Below are 26299 nucleotides of genomic sequence, written 5' to 3'. Positions count from 1 at the left end.
GAGCAGAAGATTGAAATAAATACATATACTCACACAACACACACATACACACCTACACATCTGCATATATGTATGCCAGAGGCTGTGTAACAAAGTGCATATAAGCGTGATGCCTCCTGGGGGTAGCTAATTTTACAGATACAGGTATTCATATCTATATACAACAGACACTATATATAACATACACTCCTGGAAATGGAAAAAAGAACACATTGACACCGGTGTGTCAGACCCACCATACTTGCTCCGGACACTGTGAGAGGGCTGTACAAGCAATGATCACACGCACTTCACAGCGGACACACCAGGAACCGCGGTGTTGGCCGTCGAATGGCGCTAGCTGCGCAGCATTTGTGCACCGCCGCCGTCAGTGTCAGCCAGTTTGCCGTGGCATACGGAGCTCCATCGCAGTCTTTGACACTGGTAGCATGCCGCGACAGTGTGGACGTGAACCGTATGTGCAGTTGACGGACTTTGACCGAGGGCGTATAGTGGGCATGCGGGGGGCCGGCTGGACGTACCGCCGAATTGCTCAACACGTGGGGCGTGAGGTCTCCACAGTACATCGATGTTGTCGCCAGTGGTCGGCGGAAGGTGCACGTGCCCGTCGACCTGGGACCGGACCGCAGCGACGCACGGATGCACGCCAAGACCGTAGGATCCTACGCAGTGCCGTAGGGGACCGCACCGCCACTTCCCAGCAAATTAGGGACACTGTTGCTCCTGGGGTATCGGCGAGGACCATTCGCAACCGTCTCCATGAAGCTGGGCTACGGTCCCGCACACCGTTAGGCCGTCTTCCGCTCACGCCCCAACATCGTGCAGCCCGCCTCCAGTGGTGTCGCGACAGGCGTGAATGGAGGGACGAATGGAGACGTGTCGTCTTCAGCGATGAGAGTCGCTTCTGCCTTGGTGCCAATGATGGTCGTATGCGTGTTTGGCGCCGTGCAGGTGAGCGCCACAATCAGGACTGCATACGACCGAGGCACACAGGGCCAACACCCGGCATCATGGTGTGGGGAGCGATCTCCTACACTGGCCGTACACCTCTGGTGATCGTCGAGGGGACACTGAATAGTGCACGGTACATCCAAACCGTCATCGAACCCATCGTTCTACCATTCCTAGACCGGAAAGGGAACTTGCTGTTCCAACAGGACAATGCACGTCCGCATGTATCCCGTGCCACCCAACGTGCTCTAGAAGGTGTAAGTCACCTACCCTGGCCAGCAAGATCTCCGGATCTGTCCCCCATTGAGCATGTTTGGGACTGGATGAAGCGTCGTCTCACGCGGTCTGCACGTCCAGCACGAACGCTGGTCCAACTGAGGCGCCAGGTGGAAATGGCATGGCAAGCCGTTCCACAGGACTACATCCAGCATCTCTACGATCGTCTCCATGGGAGAATAGCAGCCTGCATTGCTGCGAAAGGTGGATATACACTGTACTAGTGCCGACATTGTGCATGCTCTGTTGCCTGTGTCTATGTGCCTGTGGTTCTGTCAGTGTGATCATATGATGTATCTGGCCCCAGGAATGTGTCAATAAAGTTTCCCCTTCCTGGGACAATGAATTCACGGTGTTCTTATTTCAATTTCCAGGAGTGTAACAATTATCATGCGCAGCGATTGCGTATGTAATGCAAATGCCACGAGTCCACTGTAACCCTTACGAACTCGTGAACTCGTTTTACTTTCTACGCGGATAAATTCAATTAAACGGTCAGCGGCGGAGACTGACGAGGCGAGTCTCTGAGTGAACGGAGACGGCGAGTTAGAGATGACGTCTTACGACTTGCTGGCGATTTTGAAACGAGTATACTGAGAACATCTCTGATCTCTGCCTTGGACACCACCGTCTGCATGACGGCAACAACTATATTCGCAGGGCTGCATACTTACATTCCTGGTTTGAAGAACACTCGGGCATTCTATCATACCTTGACTGACCTGCTAAATCATCCTGTAGAAATCATCCTACATAAAATGTGTACGTCTGTTTGGGACAGCTGGTGAAATGTAGCACTTAAAGTCCTGGAAATGTGATAGGTCTACGGAATCTAATCATCAATGGGTAACTTCAACTAGACATTCCATGCCTGAGGAAACTTGTGGAATCTTCCTCGTCGATTTGAGACCTTTATCAAGTTCCGAGGCTGTGTTACACAAAATGAGTGTGATGTCTCCTGAGGTTGCTAATTTTTTATGCAGCGTGCTTACATACTGCAGTTTATATTTTATATAAGCTATCTGATGACACATTTCACTTCTCGAAGACATTATCAGGCGAGTGTTAATGAGCTTTTATAGTTGAACCTCGTAGACCGTTCGTCGTATTTTTGGAAGGGGGGAGGGATGTTCAAAGCGTTCATGGTATCACACATGCCTCTGGGCCATTCTTAATAGGTAGAACCTTAGAGAACTCTGCCGCTCCTCGGTGGGTACAAGTGTGACGCTACTGGGGCTACTGAGTTTAAGGCATGTCATCACATCTAATACTGAAAGTGCACACAGAAAGTGATACTAGAATGTCCTGGCTCAGGAATGGGATCCTTAGCGTAACAGCCCGGATTATGCAGATGAGGCACACTAAAACAAACTAGCACGCACACGCACACGCACACGCACACGCGCACGCGCACGCGCACGCGCACGCGCGCGCGCGCGCACACACACACACACACACACACACACACACACACACACACACACACACACACACACACACACACACACACACACACACACACAGAGTTGTTGAGGCGAATAGTCGTTAGCGGTCAACGTCCTGGGCACCTTTTGCTCTTCCAGCATGTTCATTTACAGCGTGACTCTATCTGCATAGATTTTTAAGTCACTCCTGTGAATTGTGTAGGGTTCAAAGTTTCAGCTACGATCACTCTCAGAGTTATGTTAACGATACTTTTACAACAGATACAAGACGTTTAGACACTCATGGAGAACTAACCTACTATTTAAGTGACTGGTTTACTTTCTGCGGTTAGCAATGTACATATTTTTTTCTAAAGACAACAATATATCACACGAAACACTGTCTTCATTCTACATTAATGAATTTAAGACGGACTTGCAGAAGCTCTCACGGTAGTAAAAAGGCTGGAAAATGGTACTTACTTCATCGAGACAGCGAGACAAACCGAGTAAACAAGTTCCTAATTGCGAACTTGCTTGGTGTTCTGCGCAGGTATGCTGTAGCAAACTGCTTGACAACTGTCGGGACACTATACACCAAGACACGAAAGCGTTGCTCCAAGTAAGGGGAAGAAATTATGATAACTGAGGCAAGAAATATTAGTAACGTCAAATACGTTGAGCTCTATCAGTCAAGGTGCGTTCACTACCTACTCGTATTTGCCTTTGTTAAAGTGAATAATTTAGAGAGTGTTCTACAGAGAACTCTCTGGTTTACAACCGAGGAATTTGAAACAATGACCCAAAAGGCATTGTACAAGTGCCTGAGCCTAACATTTCCGGTAGCAGATATATCACACGTGCTCTGACTTTATAAGGTCTTTGTTTGGTCCCACTACTATTGCAGGTGCTAGATGCATGGATCAGCAAGACGAACTTGTCTAAAGGTCATCTACGCTGTCCACCCTGTGGGAGTTAGATTGCCCTCAGCCACCTCCAGGATCAGACTCACTGACTGATTACAATCCATCCATTGATTATTCCTCCTGTTGCAAGAGCTGTATGAGAGCTTGTCTCGGTCGCTGGCTTTCCATCTGATTACTCAGCCCAGCAAGCAATTATTGTTCTAAACCACCTGTGTGCAACAAAGCGACGATGCGTCTATTCAAAGTAAGCCCTTATGTTGCTGGATGCGGACCGTATTCCAGCCCATGTGCAGTGACGCAGCTAATTGCCATCCTGGAATTTCAAGACATACCCAGTTATTTTCAATATTATGGAATGCAGGGTGGAGACTTGTCCGAATTTTATTTATTGGCTTGCAACGAAATTATACATTGACAGGTATGAGAAGGGGAATGACTTTGGCTGTTCAGAAGTTTGCACTGACTGTACCCTCAAGGACCATTTAGCAAGCGTATTCACGGTTTGTGGCACAGAAATACACACAATCTTGAAGGCTCTGGCTCAGATGACTTATATTCAAAACATGAAACTGTGCTTGTCGTTCAGTTGCGAGAGTCTACTACCAGTCTCCTTGTGCACGGATCAAGGAGAATGATCTCTCCAGTACATGTGGGACATTGTTGTTCACCAGTAACATGTGTGGAAAGAGGCAATGTTTAGTGGGTACTTGGGCGTCCGTGAGTCTGGCAATGAACTGGCGGATGCATTGATTATGAGACCCGTAGAATAGCTATAGGCACATAAAGTGGTGTATCAACAGTCTAACCTTGCTACTGACGACCAGAACCATACGTCATCGGAAGGAAGACTGGCTGAAAGTGAGGGAAAACAATCCGCAGTTGGTGAAATCGACTTAATGACCATAGTGTAGCTTCTTCCAGCGATACCAAAGAAAATTGAGTGTTGTTAACTTCCCTTCAGATAGCACGCTTTGGTTTATGGCTTCCTTCTCCCATGGTCTAGTTAGTGATTTGCACTCTGTTCCCTGAAATGGCGCCAAATGTCTTCTGCCAAAAGCTTTATCAGATTCTACTCGACTACCTCACTGTTAAATACTCTGATCGGTTCTAACAGTCAACAATTATCAGCACACAGTATAAGAAATCAGACTCCCACAGGAAACATCACATTAATGCCATGTAGCACATCATCTGGCCTTGATAATTATTTCAGTCCGACGAACAAGACGGTCCATACGTTTCTTCAGCTCTGTCATATCAGCTGAAGCCAGAAGTTGATGATAATATCCCGTAGGGTAGCAAATTAGGGGTATGACTGCTACATTTCGCCAAATAGTCTTAGACGTTTTATGTGGGGCTAAGATCGGGTGATTTAGTGGACCATAGGGGTGCGATAGGGCGCCGAATTTTCTGTCAAACAAGGAACGTATGCGTGCAGCTCTGTGAACACGGTCGCTGCCAAATTGGTGGACGGCATACTCATCATGAAGTTTTAGAAAAAAGAGTAACACTTGACCATTGATATTGTTGAAGTAAATATGGTGATTCATGTTCGCGGTAAAGTCGATGAGTGGGTCCGAGTCATAGTTTGAAAGACACCCACAAAACATCACAAAACCACTTTCAAGCCTCATTGGGCAATCGGTGCAGTCGAAGCCTTGGATAATCTGAAAATAGGCAAAATCAGAACTTCTCGGACTACACAACACTTCTCGAGTCAGCTACTATCCAGTTTGAGTTGTCTGGCCCGTTGAAGACTTGCAGCTATGCATGCTCTGTGAGCAATGGTCCAACTGCAAATATCCACTGCGTAATCTCGTCCGTATCATTTTGCCTCGTGAGTTTGTATTTACTATCTTTACCTACAATGAAGAGCCAAGGAAACTGGTATAGCCGGCCGCGGTGGTCTCGCGGTTCTAGGCGCGCAGTCCGGAACCGTGCGACTGCTACGGTCGCAGGTTCGAATCCTGCCTCGGGCATGGATGTGTGTGATGTCCTTAGGTTAGTTAGGTTTAAGTAGTTCTAAGTTCTAGGGGACTAATGACCACAGCAGTTGAGTCCCATAGTGCTCAGAGCCATTTTGAAACTGGTATACCTGCCTAATATCGTGTAGTGCCTCCACGAGTACGCAGAAGTGCCGCAACACGACGTGGCATGGAGTCGACTAATGTCTGAAGTAGTGAACTAGTCAAGAGGGAATTGACACTATGAATCTTGCAGGGCTGTCCATAAAACCGTAAGAGGACGAGGGAGTGGATATCTCTTCTGAACAGCACGTTGCAAGGCACCCAAGATATGTTCATGTCTGAGGAGTCTGGAGAGTTTGGTGGCCAGCGGAAGCGTTTAAACTCAGAAGATTGTTACTGGAGTCACTCTGTAACAATTCTGTACGTGTGGGGTGTCGCATTGCTTTGCTGGAATTGCCCAAGCCCGTCGGAATGCACAGTGGATGAATGAAGCTGATCAGACAGGATACTGACGTACGTGTCACCTGTCAGAGTCATATTTAGATATATATCACTGCAACTGAACATTCCCCATAGCATTACAGACCCTCTACCAGCCTGAACAGTCCCCTGCTGACATGCATGTCCATGGATTTATGAGGTAGTCTCCATACCCATTCACGACCATCCGCTCGATACATTTTGAGACGAGACTCGTCCGACCAGCCAACATGTTACCAGCCATCATCAGTCCAATGTCGGTGTTGATGGCCCCAGGCGAGGCATAAGGCTTTTTGTCGTGCATTCATCAAGCTACACGGTTCCGAACGCCCGTATGGATGATGTTTCGTTGATTGGTTCGCACGCTGACATATGTTGATGGCCCAGCATTGAAATCTGAAGCAATTTCCGAAAGGATTGCACTTCAGTAACGTTGAACGATTCTCTTCAGTCGTCGTTGCTCCCGTTCTCCCAGGATGTGTTTTCGGCCGCAGCGTTGTCGGAGATTTAATGATTTACCGGATTCCTGATATTGACGGTACACTCGTGAAGTGGTCGTGCGGCAAAATCCCCGCTTCATCGCTATCTCGGAGATGCTATGTCCCGTCGCTCGTGCGCCGACTATAACACAACGTTTAAACTTACTTGATAACGTGCCATTGTCGCAGCAGTAACCGATCTAACTGCGCCAGACGCTCTTGTCTTATATAGGCGTTGCTGACCGCAGCACCGTATTCTGCCTGTTTACATATCTCTGTATTTGAATACACATGTCTATACTAGTTTCTTTGGCGCTTCAGTGTAATTGTACTGTGTTAAATACATTTTAGTGCACTTTTATGTGCAATATTTTATCCTACTTTGTTTTTGTGATTTTTACTGTAGTTGCTGTTGTGGTATTTGTTGTAAGCACACAACATGCAAATGTGCGTTGGTAATGAGAAACGCGTTTCATAATCTCTCCTTGTTTACAGAGTACAGGTAGCATTGCTACTACTTGCTTTGTGTGGTTGCACTACATTGCTAATCGTGTGCATATCCAAGAACGTAGTAGACTTCTTGCCTATTTGAGTTTTTTTGCACGCCGCATTTATGGTACTGTAATTTTCGTAGCCATGAGTGTGGTCATTTTTATGAAATCTCTACACGTGAGGTCAGTTGACGAGACCACATCGAATGCTGGACTAAAGTCGGTGGCTGCTCGTAAACATTCGCCATTAACTCGCAAAAGGGTCGTTTTCGGGCCCATGTTGGCTTCTGTGATGGAATATTTTCATTCGTGTTATTTTATGTTATTAATTGCGTATGGGCAACTAATAGTGGCTTGTGTAAAACTACATAAATGCCCACCATGAAGTAGAATGTAAGTGCAACGGTTTCTTCAACGAAACTAAAGTAATTCCGATAATTATCATTAACTTTCACAGGAGTAGTTGAAGTGGCTGTTTCTGATTATTAATGTGTAGTATGACTCGCTTCATATTCTACAATGCTCTTCTTGATGGATGCGATTATGTAAAACAATTCTTGAATGAATGAATAAACGAACAGTGCTGTACTCCACACAGTATGATGATGTCTGAAGACTGCTATGTCAATTAGTATTAAAGTCAATGTTCTAGTAATGTTACTCAATGTAGTGCGACTTGCTGCTAGAACACAATGATCAACTTCAAAGCTGAAGATGTACGCGTTGTAAAAGGGAACCTAGTCGTGTTGCAGTAGCGATATGGGAGACTTGCAGAGTGCAGTACTGACCTGGCGGCGGCTGATAGTGGTGCTGGGAGCCGGCGCCGGGGGCGGCGCCGCCGGCGGGGGGCGGGCAGCTGGAGGCGACGGTGCCGCCGTCGCACAGGCAGATGTTGGGCTTGATGCAGCGGCCCGACGAGCACGGCCGCGTGCACACCGCTGCAACACACCGCGCCACGCGCTCTCTCACCGCCAAGTCTGTGTCTGGTGCTTCACTACACACTGCTAGAGGCCGTAGATCGAGTCTGCATAGGAACCCGTGTCCGCAAACGGTTCGTTTATATTGTACAAGAAAAACGAGAGCTACTCAGTCGCGCGCTAGATGTTCCTCACGCAGTTCCCCTATTGTGGTAGGCTATCCATATTCAGGAATGGTACTATGACGCCAAGTCACGTGATGTCCTCTATTTCCTTCGGCTTTGTTTTCACGTTTCCTGGTGATGCGTCAATTGACATTACAATGACAAGTACTGTAGTAACAGGATACGGGAGTACCCGTTGGTACAGTAAACCGATACGTTGTCAATTTACGGTAAAGCTCGCCATAGGACGAGAAGCCAAAAGTTGTACTCCTTTCCAAATAGTGTGACTCCATGTAATCCCACGTTTTCCGTAGTAGGACAAAGGCTGGGGGTAAGTGGGAAATTGGCAGGTGATAGAGCAAACTGTGGTGCTCCAAGAAGGCGGGGAACTATCGTACTGGAAGAGGAAATGCTTCGTAGAGTTGAAGAGAACCTATCGACGAGTACTCGAGTCATTGTACTTGAGTTTCATGTGTGGCGTGTTTTGCACCAACAACGCCACCCAAATCACCCTCAGGAAGAACACACTGTGCTCCGGGCGGATTTTGTACCGTGTGTCAGTTGCTGCGATTAGATTTTACACCAATGTGTGGATTTTCCTCAGTTTTCGAGGCGAATTTTGTTCGTCGACGAAGCGCATTTCAACAGGGAGAGTGTTTCGAACGCTCGAAATAGTCACATCTGGGATCGAGGAAACCCCAAAGCCACGTGTACACGGATATTTCAGCACACCTTCGGCATCAATGTCTTGGCGTATGTCTGCGATGGACGTGCTGTATATCCTAACTCCTCACCTAATGGGTGTCGAGTACTTGATATTCCTGCAACGTCTACTGGTAGAACTTTAGGAAGATGTTCCATTGGGCATTCGTCACAAATTGTGGTTCCGGCGTGATAGCGCAGCAGTACATTTTGCAGCTCGCGGACGAAACCATCTGTCTACAGGGACAGGTGGATCAGCCGAGTTGGACCACATGCTTGGCCACCATGATTTCCAGATTTGATATGTTTGGACGTTTTCTTGTGGGCCACATGAAAAGTCTTGTTTACGGGACGCCTGTCCAGTTGAAAGAAGATTTCGTTGCACGGATCATGGCTGCGGCAGAAGCGATTAACCGTGCACCACGCGTGTTGGACAGAGTTTATGCCAACTTACTGCACAGATACACTTTGTGCATAGAACTTGGTGATCGTCATATCGAGCAGCTGTTGTAATATCTCAGTAAATAGGAGTGAAATTTGTACATCTTATTTTTCTTGTAAAACGGAAATGGAAACGAACCATTTCCACACGTGGGTCCCTATGTAAAACTTGATTTACGAAGTCCCTTCTACAACTTGTAGAAGTGTGTAACATGAATTGTGAAGCGCCCTCTGCGTAAACTACTCATCACATAGGATCAGCAGCACTATAAGGCTTTTCGCTGTCAATGCTTTTGTGCACAAGATCGCGTCATCGTTTGACGATCATAAAGAATGAGACAAAATGATTACTGGCTGCTATGAATGACAACTCTCTATAAATATCGATGCATGTAAGACAAAACCTGTAACAAAGAGAAGCAGCTGTATAGTATGTGAGTGCCAAATCTAGTACACAGTGGCAAGGAGATGAGGGCTACCGAGTGGTGCAGCTGCTGTAGTTATAGGGCAGATAGGAACGGAGATGATTAGCGGACACATAAATACAGTAAACAGAAATTTTACTTGACTTGTAGCTTTTTCCAAGCGTTACGAAGAAACTTTACAAAAGAGCAATCAGCAAAGAAGTCTAGCGTTTACAATAAGCGAAAGAGCTTCGTGCAGTGTGAGGCTCGCGCTTCTAGTGCACCGGCGGAGACTGCGACAGAGACTGGGCCGTGCAGCTGCCGCCGGCCACCCTGTGTCGTGGTCGGGGTCGCTGGAGGTGTGAGCCGCTGGGGCCCTTGCGGCTGCTGTCAGTGTCTGGCGCGGGGTGCGTTCCCAGTGCGGACTGTGACGGTGGTATCCACCTGTGATCCCACACACACACACACACACACACACACACATCACTTCGTATAAATGTTTGGGCTAATATTAAGAACCATTCTGAATTAACCTGCTTTTATAGCGGCACACGCAGCAAGCTAGCTTGTGAGACGGGAGGTGGGCTACACGTCGATAGAATCTGAGTATGTTTTCAGGCCGTTTCCCACGCCTATTTAGGCAGATGCTGGGCTGGTCCCCAACTTACAACCCAGAGATACAATTCGCAAACTGTTAGAATAAGATAATACACAGAACACAGTTTCCAGGCTTTGCAGACAGATGGCGTAAACAAATCCCTTCCCGTAGCTTACTTTTGACAATAGTGGCAGAAAGCACACCCGAACACGAAGTTAAATAATGAAATACAATTCGACAAATTCTGAAAAAGTGGATCCCGTGCGGGGCAGTATGTATGTTACGGAAAAGAAAGAACGATGAAGCTACATGAAATGAGACGATAACGATTGAAATACTTAGATATGTTGGAAGGGTTATGGAAAATTGCAGTTCATCTGTAAAGAAAATCGCATACAAGACACTAGTGCGACCAGTTCTAGAATATTACTCCAGTGTTTGGAGTCCCTGTAAGGAAGGTGTGAGAGCAGATATCAGGTGCGCACTGCCATGATCGTAACAGGTCTGTGTAGATCTTATGGAAGTGTAATAGAAATGGTTGGGAAACTTAAATGGGAATCCTGGGAAGAAAGACGACGTAGTTGGCGTAAAATCCTGTTGGGTAGAAATAGAAAATCTGTATTCGAAGATGACTGTGCGATCATTATGCTGCCACCAATGTACTTCTCGCTTAGGGATAATTAGCAAGAGACAAGAGAGATTAGGGTGTCTGCAAAGGCATATAGAGAGTCACTTTCCTCTCACTCAGTACGCGAGTGGAGTAGTGTGATGTACCCTCCGCCATTAATATTTTTTATTTTATTTTTGTTTATTGATTTACTTATCCGGCAAATTAAGGTCATCAGGTCCTCTCTTACATCTAACCAGGCATTCTACGTTACGTAACGTTACTTTTATTTCGACAACCATGTCGTAAGTTACGTCTAATTTAGAGTTCAACATTAAAAATTACTATGACAGAAAGAAAGCAGAAAAAAGATCTTGCTTCCGTTTATGAAGTATACTCGTGGAACAATAAGACTGTAGAAGTGAACTATGAGCGCTAACAGAAATGTTCGTGGAGAAGCTACGGAAGAAGGAGAGAAATAGAAACGTGGTCCCTCTCTCTGTCGCGTGGCGGCCCGCTGACGGGTTCAAGTCTTTCCATGTGACACCTTGTCGGTGACTTGCGGTCTGAGGCGCTGCAGTCATGGACTGTGTGGCTGGTCCCGGCGGAGGTTCGAGTCCTCCCTCGAGCATGTGTGTGTGTGTGTGTGTGTGTGTGTGTGTGTGTGTGTGTGTGTGTGTTTGTCCTTAGGCTAATCTGGGTTAAGTAGTGTGTAAGCTTAGGGACTGATGACCTTAGCAGTTAAGTCCTATAAGATTTCACACACACCTGAACATCTGATGATGAGGACAACGCGACGCCCAGTCCCTGAGAGGAGAAAATCACTGACCTGGAGGGAAAACGAACCCAGGCCTTTCCAGTTTGAATTTAGCCACCCTTACCCCGCAGCTACTGAGGGGGAAGGGTCATTGTACAGTAATAAAGATCTGTGAAAAGAAACTGGCTTGAGTGACTCACAAACGAAAAGAGAAACAAGCATAACTGGGAGAAGATGCGAGCATTTCTGTCCTACTTGACAGAAGAAAAACTGGCCTTTTTTTTAGGAGCAGAGTTACGAGGTTAACAGAAGGAAGTGGTTCAGCTTGTTCTTAAATAGAAGTGGGCATTGAATTTTGCGCTTAGTTCAAGTGGTTCAAATGGCTCAAAGCACTATGGGAATTAACATCTGAGACCATCAGCCCCCTAGAACTTAGAACTACTTAAACCTAACTAACCTAAGCACATCACACACATACATGCCCGAGGCAGGATTCGAACCTGCGACCGTAGCAGTCACACGGTTCCGGACTGAAGCGCCTAGAACAGCTCGTCCACAGCGGACGGCGCTGAGTCCAGAGCAGCTTGTTCCAGAGCGGATAGCAGCAAAAGAGAAGAAGTTTGCGAATGTCTTTGTCTTATGGCTACCAGATAAATGAGACAATGTGTGTCGAAGTATTGGGATGGTTGTGGCATCAGGAGCCGCTGAAGTAGATACAGTGTTTGGCAGTCATGAAACTTGTTTCGCAGCGACCATACTAACTGGGTGGGTGAAGCTACGAGATCGTCAAATAGACGGATATTGCAGATGTAAGGCACACCAACATTCGTGGTTAGTCCCACTTCCCGGAGGAAGGCATTCTTGAGGACGGCGCGATGCCTCCGTGCATAATCGTCTCGAAAGACGTACCCATCTCCAAATGTTTACTCTTCTGCTTGAGCAGAGGCTATAGGATCCTGTTTCGATACTAGGTAGACCGCGAATTATCATCAACAGAGATCAGAGGTGTCTCACTGACTCAGTGGTGCAATGCTAGACTACGGATCCAAAAGTCTCGTGCTCGACCCTCAGTCAGTCTTGGGAATTTCATCTCTTGCTTATTGCTACTTTTACCTTTGACGATGTAATTTAATGTGAAAAATCACGAGTTACAAATGTGTTCACAGCTCGCATTAAATTGTAATTACTCCTGTAGCCGTTAGGTAAGTCAGTTCAAAGGTCATAGGAGTGCAGGGGTGTAGCACCTTTAGTGGGACTATGCCCAGTAAAGCACTGTGGTGTTCAAACCGACCTTCAAATTGATGACAACTTTCCCTCGGAGATGCAAGGCATCTGATGCCGGTACATAATACTGGCCTAAAATATAACAGATTCACATCCTTCCTTAACCCGTGGTACTACGTGCCCAACACACTCGTTAGTATGTGGTCGCTTCTTGTACGAGAATCACCAGGCATGACACCAGTCCTGTACTGGTTCGTGAAGGAAAAATGGCGCCAACTGAACAACAGATCGTGTGGAGTGTTGGACTGTTGTATATTGTCTAGATCGATACCAATTGCCTGTAAAAAGGTAGTTCAGCTAGCAACACTGAGTCGTGTGTGGCTCGCGTTCTTGCCGTCCATAACTTGACGTCGTGTAATAGCGGTAGTGGCGTCTCGATTCCTTCTTGTGTTAATGGTGCCACAGAGTTGCTAGTACTGTATGTCCACGAGTGGCAGCAGCAGCGCTTATGGATAGCGCGTACTTTGGTACCATCTTTGGAGCGGCCTCGAGTATTTCCGGGTCGTCGTGTGTCGAGCGAGTTGAGTTGGGACGGAGCAGCAGTGAGGGCCGCACAGCCAGTACTCGCACGACCGCTGGCGACACACATGCACTGTCCGACAGAAGGATGTGGTCGCGAGAGTGCACGACCACCTCAAGGACCGGGTTCAGCGAGTTTCAGTTGAATGGACCGTGGTATTCTAGTAGTGTAACTTTCACCTGTGTGTGTGTGTCCGCCCGTCCAAGTGCCCTCATCGTTATAAGATGTCAGTCCACGACTGATACTGGGATCTTTTCCGTATCTCACTTGAGTGGGGACGACCGTCGGATGGTCGTTCGGTCGGTCGTCGCAGCGAACGACGTGCATTTGGTTGTCCGACCGCATCTGGAGTCTCTGCGTTTGTGCCAACATATAATTGTTCAGTGTTGAATCGCAGTTACTGGTTTTAGTATTGTTTGAGACATTGTGGGATTTTCTTCGCGGATCCCTGTGTATCTTGTGTGGTTTTAATGGCCAGTTATTGAAATGCTGCCTGAGTACTGGTGCAGACAGTTCGGCTGCGGACGGAGCAGCGAGGTGCGCAGCATGAGAGCAGGCCGGGACTGCTGGCGGCGTGCAGACACTGTCGGATCGAAAGGCTGTAGCCGACGGCCGAAACCAGGACGTTTGAAGATGAGTGAGCCGTGTCCAGTACTGAAACCTCCACTGTTTGAGATCTCGCTGTTGCTTGCGTGTTGCTGCTCCCACGATCGGTGAGACCAACCACAGTAAGTGGAGTCTGTCAGGTTGGCAGAAGCTATTAGCCACCTTCTACTCCTCGGTGTTAGCTTGGTTTTAGTATTATTCTCCAGCGGTATTCTCTGCCTTGTGGCCGCTAACGCCCCAGTTACCTGTCCTGGAGGTTAGCGTACTTTTCCGGCAGTGTACCTTTCCTCGTCCTGTTGATGCTGTCGGACGCAGCTTGTAGTTCGGCAGCCTCTTGAATTGTACTGTGCATATGTTTTTGGGAGATCTATCTTGGTTCTAGTGTTTCCTTCGAGCTTGGGTGTGTTTCTCAAGACGTGGTGCTATCCGTCTCTTCGCCTTTGCCGGTGTACCAGCCGTTGTACCGGTGATCGGACGTTAGTGTGAGTTGCCATCCTGTTACGTGATTAGAACTCTTGGCTGCCTGTCTCACCGCTTACACAGCTGTAGTCGCCTTCCTCAGGTCGGTCCAGGGAGCACTGTCTGTGGATCACTCCGTCTTAAAGAAACTTCCTGACAGATTAAAACTGTGTGCCGGACCGAGACTCGAACTCGGGACCATTGCCTTTCGCGGGTATGTGCTCTACCAACTGCGCCACCCAAGCACGACTCACGCCCCGTCCTCACACCTTTACTTCTGCCAGTATCTCGCCTCCTACCTTCCAAAAGGTCCCGAGTTCGAGTCTCGGTCCGGCACACAGTTTTAATCTGCCAGGAAGTTTCGTATCAGCGCACACTCCGCTGCAGAGTGAAAATCTCATTCTGGGAACATCCCCTAGGCTGTGACTCAGCCATGTCTCCGCAATATCGTTTCTTTCGGGAGTGCTAGTTCTGCAATGTTCGCAGGAGAGCTTCTGTAAAGTTTGGATGGTAGGAGGCGAGGTACTGGCAGAAGTAAAGCTGTGAAGACGGGGCGTGAGTCGTGCTTGGGTAGCTCAGTTGGTAGAGCACTTTACCGCGAAAGGCAAAGGTCCCGAGTTCGAGTCTCGGTCTGACACGCAGTTTTAATCTGCCGGGAAGTTCCGTATCAGCGCACACTTTGCTGCAGAGTGAAAATCTCATTCTGGCACTCCGTCTTATTTGGACAAGTTGTCATAATTGTTTAAAATTTACGCTAATGCGTTAACATGTTATTGCCTTCTCCACTTGTAATTCCGGTCTTCTGCCGTTAATTGTTTGTGACACTTCTTCTGGCCTTCAACCGACAAATTATTGTCAATTTTCTCTTAATAAGGCCTGCAGGCGTCACTAAAGACTGTTACAGTTCGTTAAGATTGGTTGAAAGGAAGGTATAAGTATTTTAACATGCAAGTGCCTTCCTTACTTATAATTCAGGCCTTCAGCCGTTGAGTAATCTGAAAATTGCTTATGGCCTTCAGCCCCCGACAGTTTTTAATTCTTTCTTAACCAGGCCTTTAACCATTAACTGTTTGTAACATTGCTTGTGTCCTTCAGCCGACAGATAATTTTCAGTCCTGTTTGAGTGAGGCCTTCGGATCTCCGGGAGGGGCTGCCAAGGGGGAGGTACCCATGAGAAAAAGACTGAATAATCAACCAAAGGATTACATTCTGAGAGTCTACGAGTCGGGGCGTGGAATGTCAGCTGTTTGAACGTGGTAGGGAAGCTAGAAAAACAGAAAACGGAGATTCAAAGGCTCAATCCATATATAGTAGGGCTCAGCGAAGTGAAATAGAAAGAAGACAAGGATTTCTGGTCGGATGAGTATATATCAAAAGCAGCAAAAAATTATATAACGGTAGTAGGACTCGTTATGAATAGGAAGGTAGGGCAGAGAGTGGTTTATTGTGAACAGTTCAGTAGTAGAGTTGTTCTTATCAGAATCGACAATACACCAACTACGACAACAATAGTAATGGTGTACATACCGACATCACAAGGTGAAGATGAAGAGGATACAGAAAAGCTAATACAGTACGAAAAGGAGATGAAAATTAATAGTCATGGGGGACTGGATTGCAGTTGTAGGGGAAGGAATAGAAGAAATGGTTACCGGAGAATATAGCCTTGGGACAAGGAATGAAAGAAGAGAAAGACTACTTGAATTCCATAATAAATTTCAGCTACTAATAGCGAATATTCTGTTCAAGACTCACAAGAGGAGGAGGTATACTTGAAAAGACCGGGTGATACGGGAAGATTTCAGTTAGATTACATCATGGTCAGTCAGAGATTCCGAAATCAGATACTGGATTGTAAGGCTCTCCCAGAAGCAGAGACAGACTCATATCACAATGTAGTGGCGATGAAGAATAGGTTGAAGTTTAATTGATTAGTCAGGAAGAATCAATATGGAAAGTGAGATACGGAGGTACTAAGGAATGACGAGACACGCTTGAAGTTCTTTAAGGCTGTAGATGCATCAATGAGAAATAGCTCAGTAGGCAGTACAGTTGAAGAGAAATGGAAATCCCAAAATGTCAATCACAGAAGTTGGAATGAAAAACATAGGTCCAAAGAAGGTAACAGTGAAGAAATTATGAGTAACAGAAGAAATAGTTCAGTTGATCGGTGAAAGAAGGAAGTACAAAAATGTTCGCTGAAGAACGAAATAAATAGGAAATGCAAGGAAACTATTGGGAAATGGCTGCATGGAAAATGTGAAGAAATGACTGTCGAAAAGACTGACTCACGATATAGGAAAGTCAAAACGACTTTTTGTGAAATTAAAAGCAAGGGTGGTAACATTAAGAGTGAAACTGGAATTACACTGTTAAATGCACAGGAGAGAGTGGATATGTGGAAAGAATACATTGAAAGCTTCTATGAGGGGAAATATTTGCCTGATAGAAGAAGAAACAGGAGTCGATTTAGAAGAGATAGAGGATCCGGTCTTAGAACCAGAATTTAAAAGAGCTTTGGAGGACTTATGGTCAAATAAGGCAGAAGGGATAGATAACATTGCATCAGAATTTCTAAAATCATTAGGGGAAGTGGCAACAAAACGACTATTCACGGTGGTGTGTAGAATATATGAGTCTGGCGACATACCATCTGACTTTCGTAAAAATAGCATCAACACAGTTCCGAAGACTGCAAGAGCTGTCAAGTTCGAGAGTTATCACACAATCAGCTTAACAGGTCATGCATCCACGTTACTGACTAGAATAATAACAGAAGAATGGAAAATAAAATTGAGGCGGTGTTAGATGATGATCAGTTTGGTTTTAGGTAAGGTAAAGGTATCAGTGAGGCAATTCGTACGTTGCGGTTGATAATAGAAGAAATACTACAGGAGAATCAAGATACTACGTACATAGGATTTGTCGACCTGGAAAAGTCGTTGAACAATGTAAAATGGTGCAAGATGTTCCAAATTCTGAGAAAAAACTGGGGTAAGCTATAGAAAGAGACAGGTAATATACAACATGTGCAAGAGCCAATAGGGAATAATAAGAGTGGACGACCAAGAACAAAGTGCTCGGAATAAAAAGGGTGTAAGACAAGGATGTAGTCTTTCGCCCCTACTGTTCACTCTGTACTTCGAAGAATCAATGATGGAAATAAAAGAAAGATTCAGGAGTGGAATAAAAATTCAAGGTGAAAGGATGTCAATGATTTGATGCGCTGATGACATTGCTATCCTGAGCGAATGTGAAGAAGAATTACAGGATCTGGTGAATGGAATCAACAATCTAAATGAGTACAAAATGTGGATTGAGAGTAAACTGAAGAAAGACGAAAGTAATGAGAAGTAGCAGAAATGAGGAGCGCGAGAAACATGACACTAGAATTGATGGTCACGAAGTAGATGAAGTTAAGGAATTCTTATACCTAGGCAGCGACGGACAGAGCAAGGAGGACATAAAAAGCAGAGCAACACTGGCAAAAAGGGAATTCCTGGCCAAGAGAAGTCTACTAATATCAAATATCGGCTTTAATTTGAGGAAGAAATTTCTGAGAACGTTTGTGTGGAGCACAGTATTGTCCGTCAGTGAAACGTGGACTGAGGGATAACTGGAACAGAAGAGAATCGAAGCATTTGAGATGTGGTGCTACAGACGAGCTTTTCACCATTTAATTAATTCTTTAGACAGAGTAGTAATAGAGGACACCATTTTTCTAACGGCCGTTTTCGGCTTGCTGTGAAGAACTGACTATTATTTTGTCTACTATTTACTTCAAATTGAAAGCGTCAGTCTTTTGTGTAAGACTAAAACAGTGTATCTGGCATGCGACAACGTAACAGTGTTTGAAATATATCGTACGACGTGTTACGTTAATAGATCTTCACTTCCCTTTAGTTTGGATGGGGAATTTATAGTAACAAGAAAGTATAACGGGCAGTCAAATGAAAATGAGACGATGAAAAAAAAGTAAACTATTTATATCTGAAATGTAATCACCATAACTGTTAATATACTTACACCACTCTGAGACAATACTGTCAATGCCTTCATCGAAAAGTGTTTGCGGTTGCCTACCGAACCATGATTGTATCCAGGCGTGCACCTTTTCGTCCGAACAAAATCGACGCCCACGAATGTCTTTCTTCAGAGCTCCGAAAATATTGAAATCGCAAGGGGAGAGATCGGGACTGTATGGAGGATGTGTGTGGGCTTCTCAAGCAAAACTTGTGTCACGTAGTCGAAAGAACCTTAGCAACAACGGGGCGGACATTATCCTACATCAGAATGATGCCGTTTAGACTATAGTCCAACATCATCAAACCAGCTATAAAATGCGCTTAGTATTCTGGTAGCTTTTTCAGAGCGCAAACCTAGTTCAACAATTTAATTTCTTTAAAGAGAGCAAGCTAAGTTGAAGCTCGTTGTAATGGTTGTTGCAGTACTTCCTGGTCGTTGGTTTTATCTATCGATCTTCAGCGACGCTCTCCAGCACCATATCCTAAGTGCGTCAAGAGATTTAATTTCATTTTTGCATGTTGTCCATATTTCACAGCAATGATGTGCAACGCTCCAAATAAAGCTCTTTACCATCTTTTTCCCTCACTTAAATATTAATGTTCTTCCAGCAAAACATTTTTCTTTTACTCATAAATATTGGTTTTCCATCTCTAATTCTTTGTTTTATGCCTTTTTTGTTTATTCCGGCTCCAGTTATCTTATTTCCTATATATTTTTATGATCTTGTTTATTTTATCTTATTTCTTCTGCTCCGACTATTTACTACTTCTGATTCCTTGGAGATCACAAATAATCCATCGTTTTTGATCGAATTTGTTTTATACTAATCCTTCGGTACTGTAGCCATAATTTCTAAGATTCTTTGCAGATTTGATTTATCTGGCGCTGTCACAGCTATGTCATCTGCAGACCTAAGCATTTGTATTCGTTCTCCATTTATTCTAAAACCTTTACTCTTTTCTGTACTCATTTATTGCATGTTTTGCATAAGTGTTAAATAGAGAGGGTCAGATTGCCTTTAAGAAGGCATCGTATCATCATAACGGTTTCATAATATTGTCACAGTAAAAACAAGTATCAACAAAATTTTCATCATGTATGGCAAATACGCAGTTATGAAAATTCAATTAAAAATGTCAAACAAATACATGACTATAGCAATATGTGAGATTTGATTGCATATTTAAGCATTCTATAGACCAGGTTTAGTCAAACTTTTCTACCCAAAGCCCACTTTCATACCTCAGTTAATAGCAAAATCTTCTAATTGTCGACCGGTTTACAATAATGATGATTTTTAAAGTAGGAAAGTAACTTTACTTTACAAAACGTATAAAGAAGGGATACAACAAGCTGAAACGTATAATAATAATTGCTTGGCAAACAGTTTACGTCCAAATTTTATGGAAACCTAATGCAAGCAGTTTTAAAACTCCTACCGACTACCGTTCATGGTTAAAGCTAGAACGCTCGCTAGTGGGCGATAGGGACCACTGCTATAGATACGTATTGATGCCGAAAATCGGTGGTTTAATAAGAATATAGAAGATATTAAACGTAATTTCACAGCCAATTGATGCCCTTATATCATACTAGAATCTGCCAGTATTAAAGATAAAAAAAAAAAACAATTATTTTGAAATGTACATGTTACCGTATTCAAGAAGAAGGCGTACCTACTTTTCCTCAATATCGATGCCCAAAAGAAGACACAGGAACATCAACACATCAATCACCACTAAAACGTAACAACCAAATCAACTAAAGATAAACTCTGACGGCATACTACAGAGAGCAAATAGACCAGCAGTAACGAAACCACAATAAAGATACACTTCAGAATATGAGGAAAACACGCTGTCGAAGTAGGGTACGTAGTGAGAATATCCGCCGTTGGGTACAGAAGCATGCACCAAAATTCAAACATCAGGTATCTAGCAATGACTATCAGAACAGTAAATTATGTACCTAAGAAAGACCAACAAATCGTTTGACGTAATATATATACGTCACGCGTCAAGAAGGGAAATGTGGGAATTAATAGATGATGATATTGGCTGACACCTGGCTGTTGTCTAAAACTATCACTTCCAAACAGCAAGAACTGGAAACTAAACATTTTTAAATACAAAGAACATATTTAAGATCAAATACATCACACGTTAGTACAGGCACAAACCTCTTACCTAACACAAAACTGCTGTATGCGCTATGTTGACTGTGATGTATATATTCACACATATGTGACCAACTAAAAGTATTTACCTCTTACAGAAATCAGCAAAACTTTAGTAAGTAAACTGCTGCAAAGTTATTTTTTGTTTCGGTGTTTAAAATGTGCCCTTCTTAAACAGATTTGCGATTTCCTCCAGTTTAATAATTCCTTTGCCTTATTAGTTCCATTTTACAGTAGTTTTTTGGCAAAATGTTGTCGCCATTACGATTTTCCACAATTATTTTAGTAAATGTTTCGTGTTTACTTCTATCAAAACTCATGGTTGGTCATAATTAAAGTAAGAATTAATTTACTTCCTACATAGTGACTGTGGTGGGCATTGCTTTGGAGAAACACGAATTACAGCAGCAATTGCAATAAATGTCCGTTGGTTCTCTGATAAGAATATCCTATCGTAGAACTCATGACTCCCAAAACTAGTTAAAGGCATAAAGCACTTCCAGTAAACAACCCTTTTAACCGTCAGCATAGCGGCGTTATTTGTTCCCCAGAAGCAAGTGACCCTTTACTTCTGAGAGAGTTGTAAGATATTGTTCTCTATGTGGCGTTGCACCAGTCCTGTTGAGCACAAGCATAACGCCATTGAGCGTGAAGTGGTTGCCTTGAATGTAGCTTCGACCAGTCTCGTCAGTTACCGGCGTTGATTGAATGGTCGGGGGTCCAGAGGCTTCCCCAACACTTTTGGCGACTCATCAAGTCCATACCCATTCCATGGCGTGCCGCCACCTTCACGAACGTGAAAGGAGATGCCACACGCTGACACATATTCCTAATTGGGCTATTAATGAGTGTATGTACAGTAGGTGCTCAGAATACAGACAAGTCAAGTATCTCTCGACTCGTTAAAATGATATCCCAACGGGCTAGAATCTTAGTCGGAAAGTGGTATCAGTTTTCAGTAAGTGTTTGCAGACGTCTTACTTGTCGTCACAGGAGGAACTTGTTCTGTTGCCCAACTTCAGAAATAAATTTAAACTTACAAGCACTCTGCATCAAAGGAAGATTCGTCATACTGTATACACATGTCCTGAAGAATATTAGAAGGAACGTATCACACTGATTTAATGAGGATATTTTTCAATACAATGTTTATGATGAAAGTTGTTTTGTGCCACAAAACTTTGGAAGGATCATATGAGCTACACTAAACATCATCATTGTATATTTATTTAATTTTGAGACAAGTTCATCTAGTCTAGATTAATATGGGTCTCAAAACTGTTTTGTAGAGTTCTGTACCATATCATTTCCTAGCCTAAAGGAGTGAGTGTACCGTCAGATATATTACGTTCCTTCTATAGTTGCTGGAAAGACGGCCATGCCTGGTCATCATAATCTTGGCTGACAACGAGCCAAGATCCGGCGTGCGTCGAATTTTCCGCCAAACCCCATCAATTACAGGTGTTCGCTTTGAGGCCTGGCGTTGTTGTCTTTGATTTCTATAATCTTCCTAAAGTGATCTGTAGAGAGGATTTTCAATGCGAGTTACCTGTTGTGATTCGACTTTGCTAGGCTCGCTAAAGTGTCAGAGACTTTTCCGGGTCGTCAGGTACTGTCCAGTACTGTTGCCAACGTTGTGCAGGAAGTCCTGGTAGGAGGTACTAGTGGTATTAATAGCAGTAGTGGTCGATGAGTGAGAATGCCTGATTTCTGCTCTGTAGGCTGGAAGATCCGATTGTTTAAACTATTTCGGAAGTTGTTGGGAGTTCATAAATTCGATGGATCGACCAGACACCACCCAAGGTGTAAGAGGTAAATCCTGGACTCTCTAGAGCGGAGGTGATTTGTGAATATTTTTCACATTTCTCAATTTGAGGGTTAATGATTCAATGTGATCGACAAAGTTAATGTTCCAAATGGCTCTGAGCACTATGGGACTTAACATCTGAGGTCATCAGTCCCCTAGAACTTAGAACTACTTAAACCTAACTAACTTATGGAAATCACACACATACATGCCCGAGGCAGGATTCGAACTTGCGAACGTAGCGGTCGCACGGTGCCAGACTGAAGCGCCTAGAACCGCTCGGCCACATCGGCCGGCGAGAAAGTTATTCTGCCAAAAAGGAAAACTTACAACAATTCGCAAGGGGGTTCCTGTTCGAGAGCGTGGAGTTCACTCGCTCTCCGTTTTTCTTCTTTTTAGTGTATGTTACAGATCGTGAAGCCAACAGAATTACATTTGTTTCCGTAGAAGCTTGAAGTGTTGTGAATTCGAATCACATTCGCACTGTTGGCTCCTAACTGTTATCATGTGTTTTTCTTTGTATGGATTATCTGGAGGTACAAGAGGCAATTGGGGTGCGATGTATTGCCTGTTAACTGTGTACGATTTTCATGTCAGTGGCTGGATCTCGCAATCTTTCTGTATGGAATTAGATTTCTACGGGACAGTTATGATTTGGTCTTGTTGTATGGACAACTATAAAGCTATCTCTTGAGTCAAAATGAAACTGATGACAATTATTAAGATTTTCGTGTAAGTTTAGCCATCAATAAAAATACACACAATACGTAATACACTAATATTCTCACCCGAAAAACAAATATACAGGCACACTAAAATTCTAAATTTTAATTTTTGTCTGGAACAAAGGACAAACTTGTTCCTGAAACAAATGAAAATACTTCCACTCCCCTGGTTCCGACTAGGGTTTCAGGGAGATTTAAGTTAGTTACCGAGCGAATATCGAAGGTGGAAATCCTCTCCTAGTTATTCCCAATTAGGATTCCCTCCGCTCCATTCCCAGCCTGCTGAGAAATTTGCTGTAAAGAACCGCGACTCTAAAATGGCCCGGATCTCAAGCAGCACGCTATACTCCTCGGAGTAGAGGAGGGATAGAACAAAGGGAAAAAAAAGTTTGGCAGTGCATGTGGCCACGGAAAACATTTCCTTATTGACCAGTGGAGCAAAATATCGCATAATTAGTCTCGCGCGTCGCACATCGGTATGCGTGTGTGGATTCCGGCAGCTACTACGAGCGACGCCTCGTACAGCGCTGCGGCACCTCACAGAAGGAACACGGAGGATTCTTTCCATTGAATATACTGAATCGGCTCCTAATGCGAGGCTTGTTCTTAGATTTAAATCTCCACCTGGAGTATACAAGACTGTGAAGTGAGTGATAGAAATTACTACTCGTTCTGCACTATTCTTGTGTTAAAAGTTCATCTCGTCACGTTTGAGAATGCTGTGTGAGAAGAGGCATTATTTAACTGTAATGTATTGGAATGGGTTGTGGTGGTTTATTGCGATAATCTTAGCGTAACTTTTGAAATCCTGTAAGTCTTCGCAAGATACGATATATTTCTTTGACTACTAGCTGAAGCTACTCACTCTTTTATTACGCTCCCATAGCAGTAAATAAATTTGTTTCACTTCACACTGTATTATGTGTTCATTCGGTATCCTCTGTCAGTGTTACGATGTGTAAACCTGACATATTTCAACTGTGTTCTACAGCATGTACAATAATTCATAGATGAACTCAAGCCTCGTAGGAACTACTTTGCTCGAAGCGTAGCACATACTATACCCACGACTGACCCTGTTAGATCTTTTCAGGTCGCAGTTATTTGTGTTACATAACTGTAGGTGCAACTGATTGTTCTTTAGTCATAGACATATTATTCGGACGCCAATCTGTGCACAACGCTGACATTATGTCATGAATTGCACGTATAGGAGCTAACTATTCTAATAATATTTCAACATGAATGACGGCGCAGTTTATGAAAAGTCAGAAGTAGTGTTACCGTGTTATGCCAACAGCGGGAGCCCTGCCGCACTTTCATGATGTACTTCCATTGTTACCTCATTGTCTGTTAAAAACTCTCTATCTCGGAGAACGCTGTCCATCCTGGGTGTTAATACATGCTCAGTCAAACAGTTAACACAAAGAAGTATTTTGTATAAATGTATATTCGTTTGTAGCGATCGATATTGTAGTGCCTCGAAAGGTCTTCGAAAGCTGGGGAACAAAATTCATCCGGTTGCTTCGAGCCGCGATTTTTATGCTATCATTCGCTAACAGCACAAATTTAATTTCGCACGATTAAAGGTTTCGGAATCCACAATGGTTGTTATGGAAAAATTATTTTATTCAAAGTAGGTCACTGCGGTGAGATTAAAATTCTACATGTTCAAGGATTTTGCAGCAGTTAAATGCAGGTTATGTAAGGAGTCATTTCTGATTTATTTTTGGTAGACTGAACTAAGTCGTGCTTCCTTTTAAACATTAAAGAGAGTTTCCGGCGAAAGAAATCTAGGGTAAAGACGGGATATAATCAGGACGGTTTTGCAACCGAATTGCAATAAACTGTCGCAGAAGATGTGAATTACGTATTTAATCGGATGAAATTTCAGAGGTTCTCGCACTTCAGTGATGTTGAGAGATTTTAGTTGTTTTTTAATGGCACTGGTACTAACAAGTACGTAATCTAGCTTTTTACGTCTTTCAACTATTAAATTTAGCCAGATATTTTGACATTTATTTTCTGAAGGCTTAGGCTTTACTGAATACAAAGTTCAATGTGTTTTACTATTTTCTGTTTCAATCCTCACTAATCGAATAGCGTCCCAGTGGTAATTATATTTGGCAATTTGTAACAATAGAGTATCGTCGATATTTTCCATTCGTATGCAAGATGTTCCTGTGTCAGAAAGAAAGTGCGGAATTTCGTATCGTGAAAGTTCATGGAATATCCATTTATCTCAATCTTGTACAGAAGAAAATCTGAGTATTTGGTATTTTCACATATTCGTCCAGTGTATGGATGCTTTAAATCAGAGTCTTCAACGAAAAATTTAACTGCTGGTATTTAATGCTCATATCGTGCGTATAATGGACCTTATCGCAGTGCGGAGGTTTGTGTGCGTCAACGACATAGATAGTCGAACCCTTGATGAAACGTTATTGGAGGGGGTGTTAGAATCTGTGGAGAAACAGACTAGCAAGTGGTTCCTATATGGACAGCAGCCTTTTCAGTAGTTACATCGGCTGCCGTATGGATCATTAACTGATCTAGACTTGTAATACTGTATTAACTAACATGGACTTGCTCTGAAAATAGAGGGAAACTACAGGCCTTCCATTTAGCGAGGACATTCAGCTCTACTGTTTAGCTTAATGATGATGGCGTATGGCAGCCGTAAGCTACGTTGTATGATCCTGAGCATGGAATGTTGGAGGTTGAGTTGGATTGTTTTGGGGGAGGAGACCAGACAGCGAGGTCACCGGTCTCATCGGATTAGGGAAGGATGGGGAAGGAAGTCGGCCGTGCCCTTTGAAAGGAACCATCACGGCATTTGCCTGGAGCGATTTAGGGAAATCACGGAAAACCAAAATCAGGGTGGTACGCGGGATTGAACCGTCGTCCTCCCGAATGCGAATCCAGTGTGCTAACCATTGCGCCACCTCGCTCGGTCTGGAATGTTGGAACCAATAACCATGTACGTATGTCATAGATTTCGGAAATAGCTGTCAGATTTAGTGGAAATTATTGGAATTGGGTTACAAGAAGTACGGAGTGACTGTAACGTATTATCGAACTGTAATAGGAGTAATTCCGGAAGATACCTAAC

The 26299-nt window shown here is 44.1% G+C and overlaps 1 protein-coding gene across 1 annotated transcript in view; it reads right to left on the bottom strand.

The window, feature by feature from the left end:
• LOC126282212 (fibrillin-2-like) overlaps positions 1-26299 on the bottom strand; it is a 687537-nt gene that overhangs the window by 480406 nt on the left and 180832 nt on the right. Inside the window, exon 3 of the mRNA XM_049981761.1 lies at positions 7783-7932. Within this exon, the coding sequence (XP_049837718.1) occupies positions 7783-7932 (150 nt within the window). The remainder of the gene's footprint in view (positions 1-7782; positions 7933-26299) is intronic.

The sequence above is a fragment of the Schistocerca gregaria genome, chromosome 7 (assembly GCF_023897955.1).
Source record: "Schistocerca gregaria isolate iqSchGreg1 chromosome 7, iqSchGreg1.2, whole genome shotgun sequence".
NCBI lineage: Eukaryota > Metazoa > Arthropoda > Insecta > Orthoptera > Acrididae > Schistocerca > Schistocerca gregaria.
Note: the sequence above shows the minus strand (reverse complement) of the source record. Positions and strands in the feature narration are given on the sequence as shown.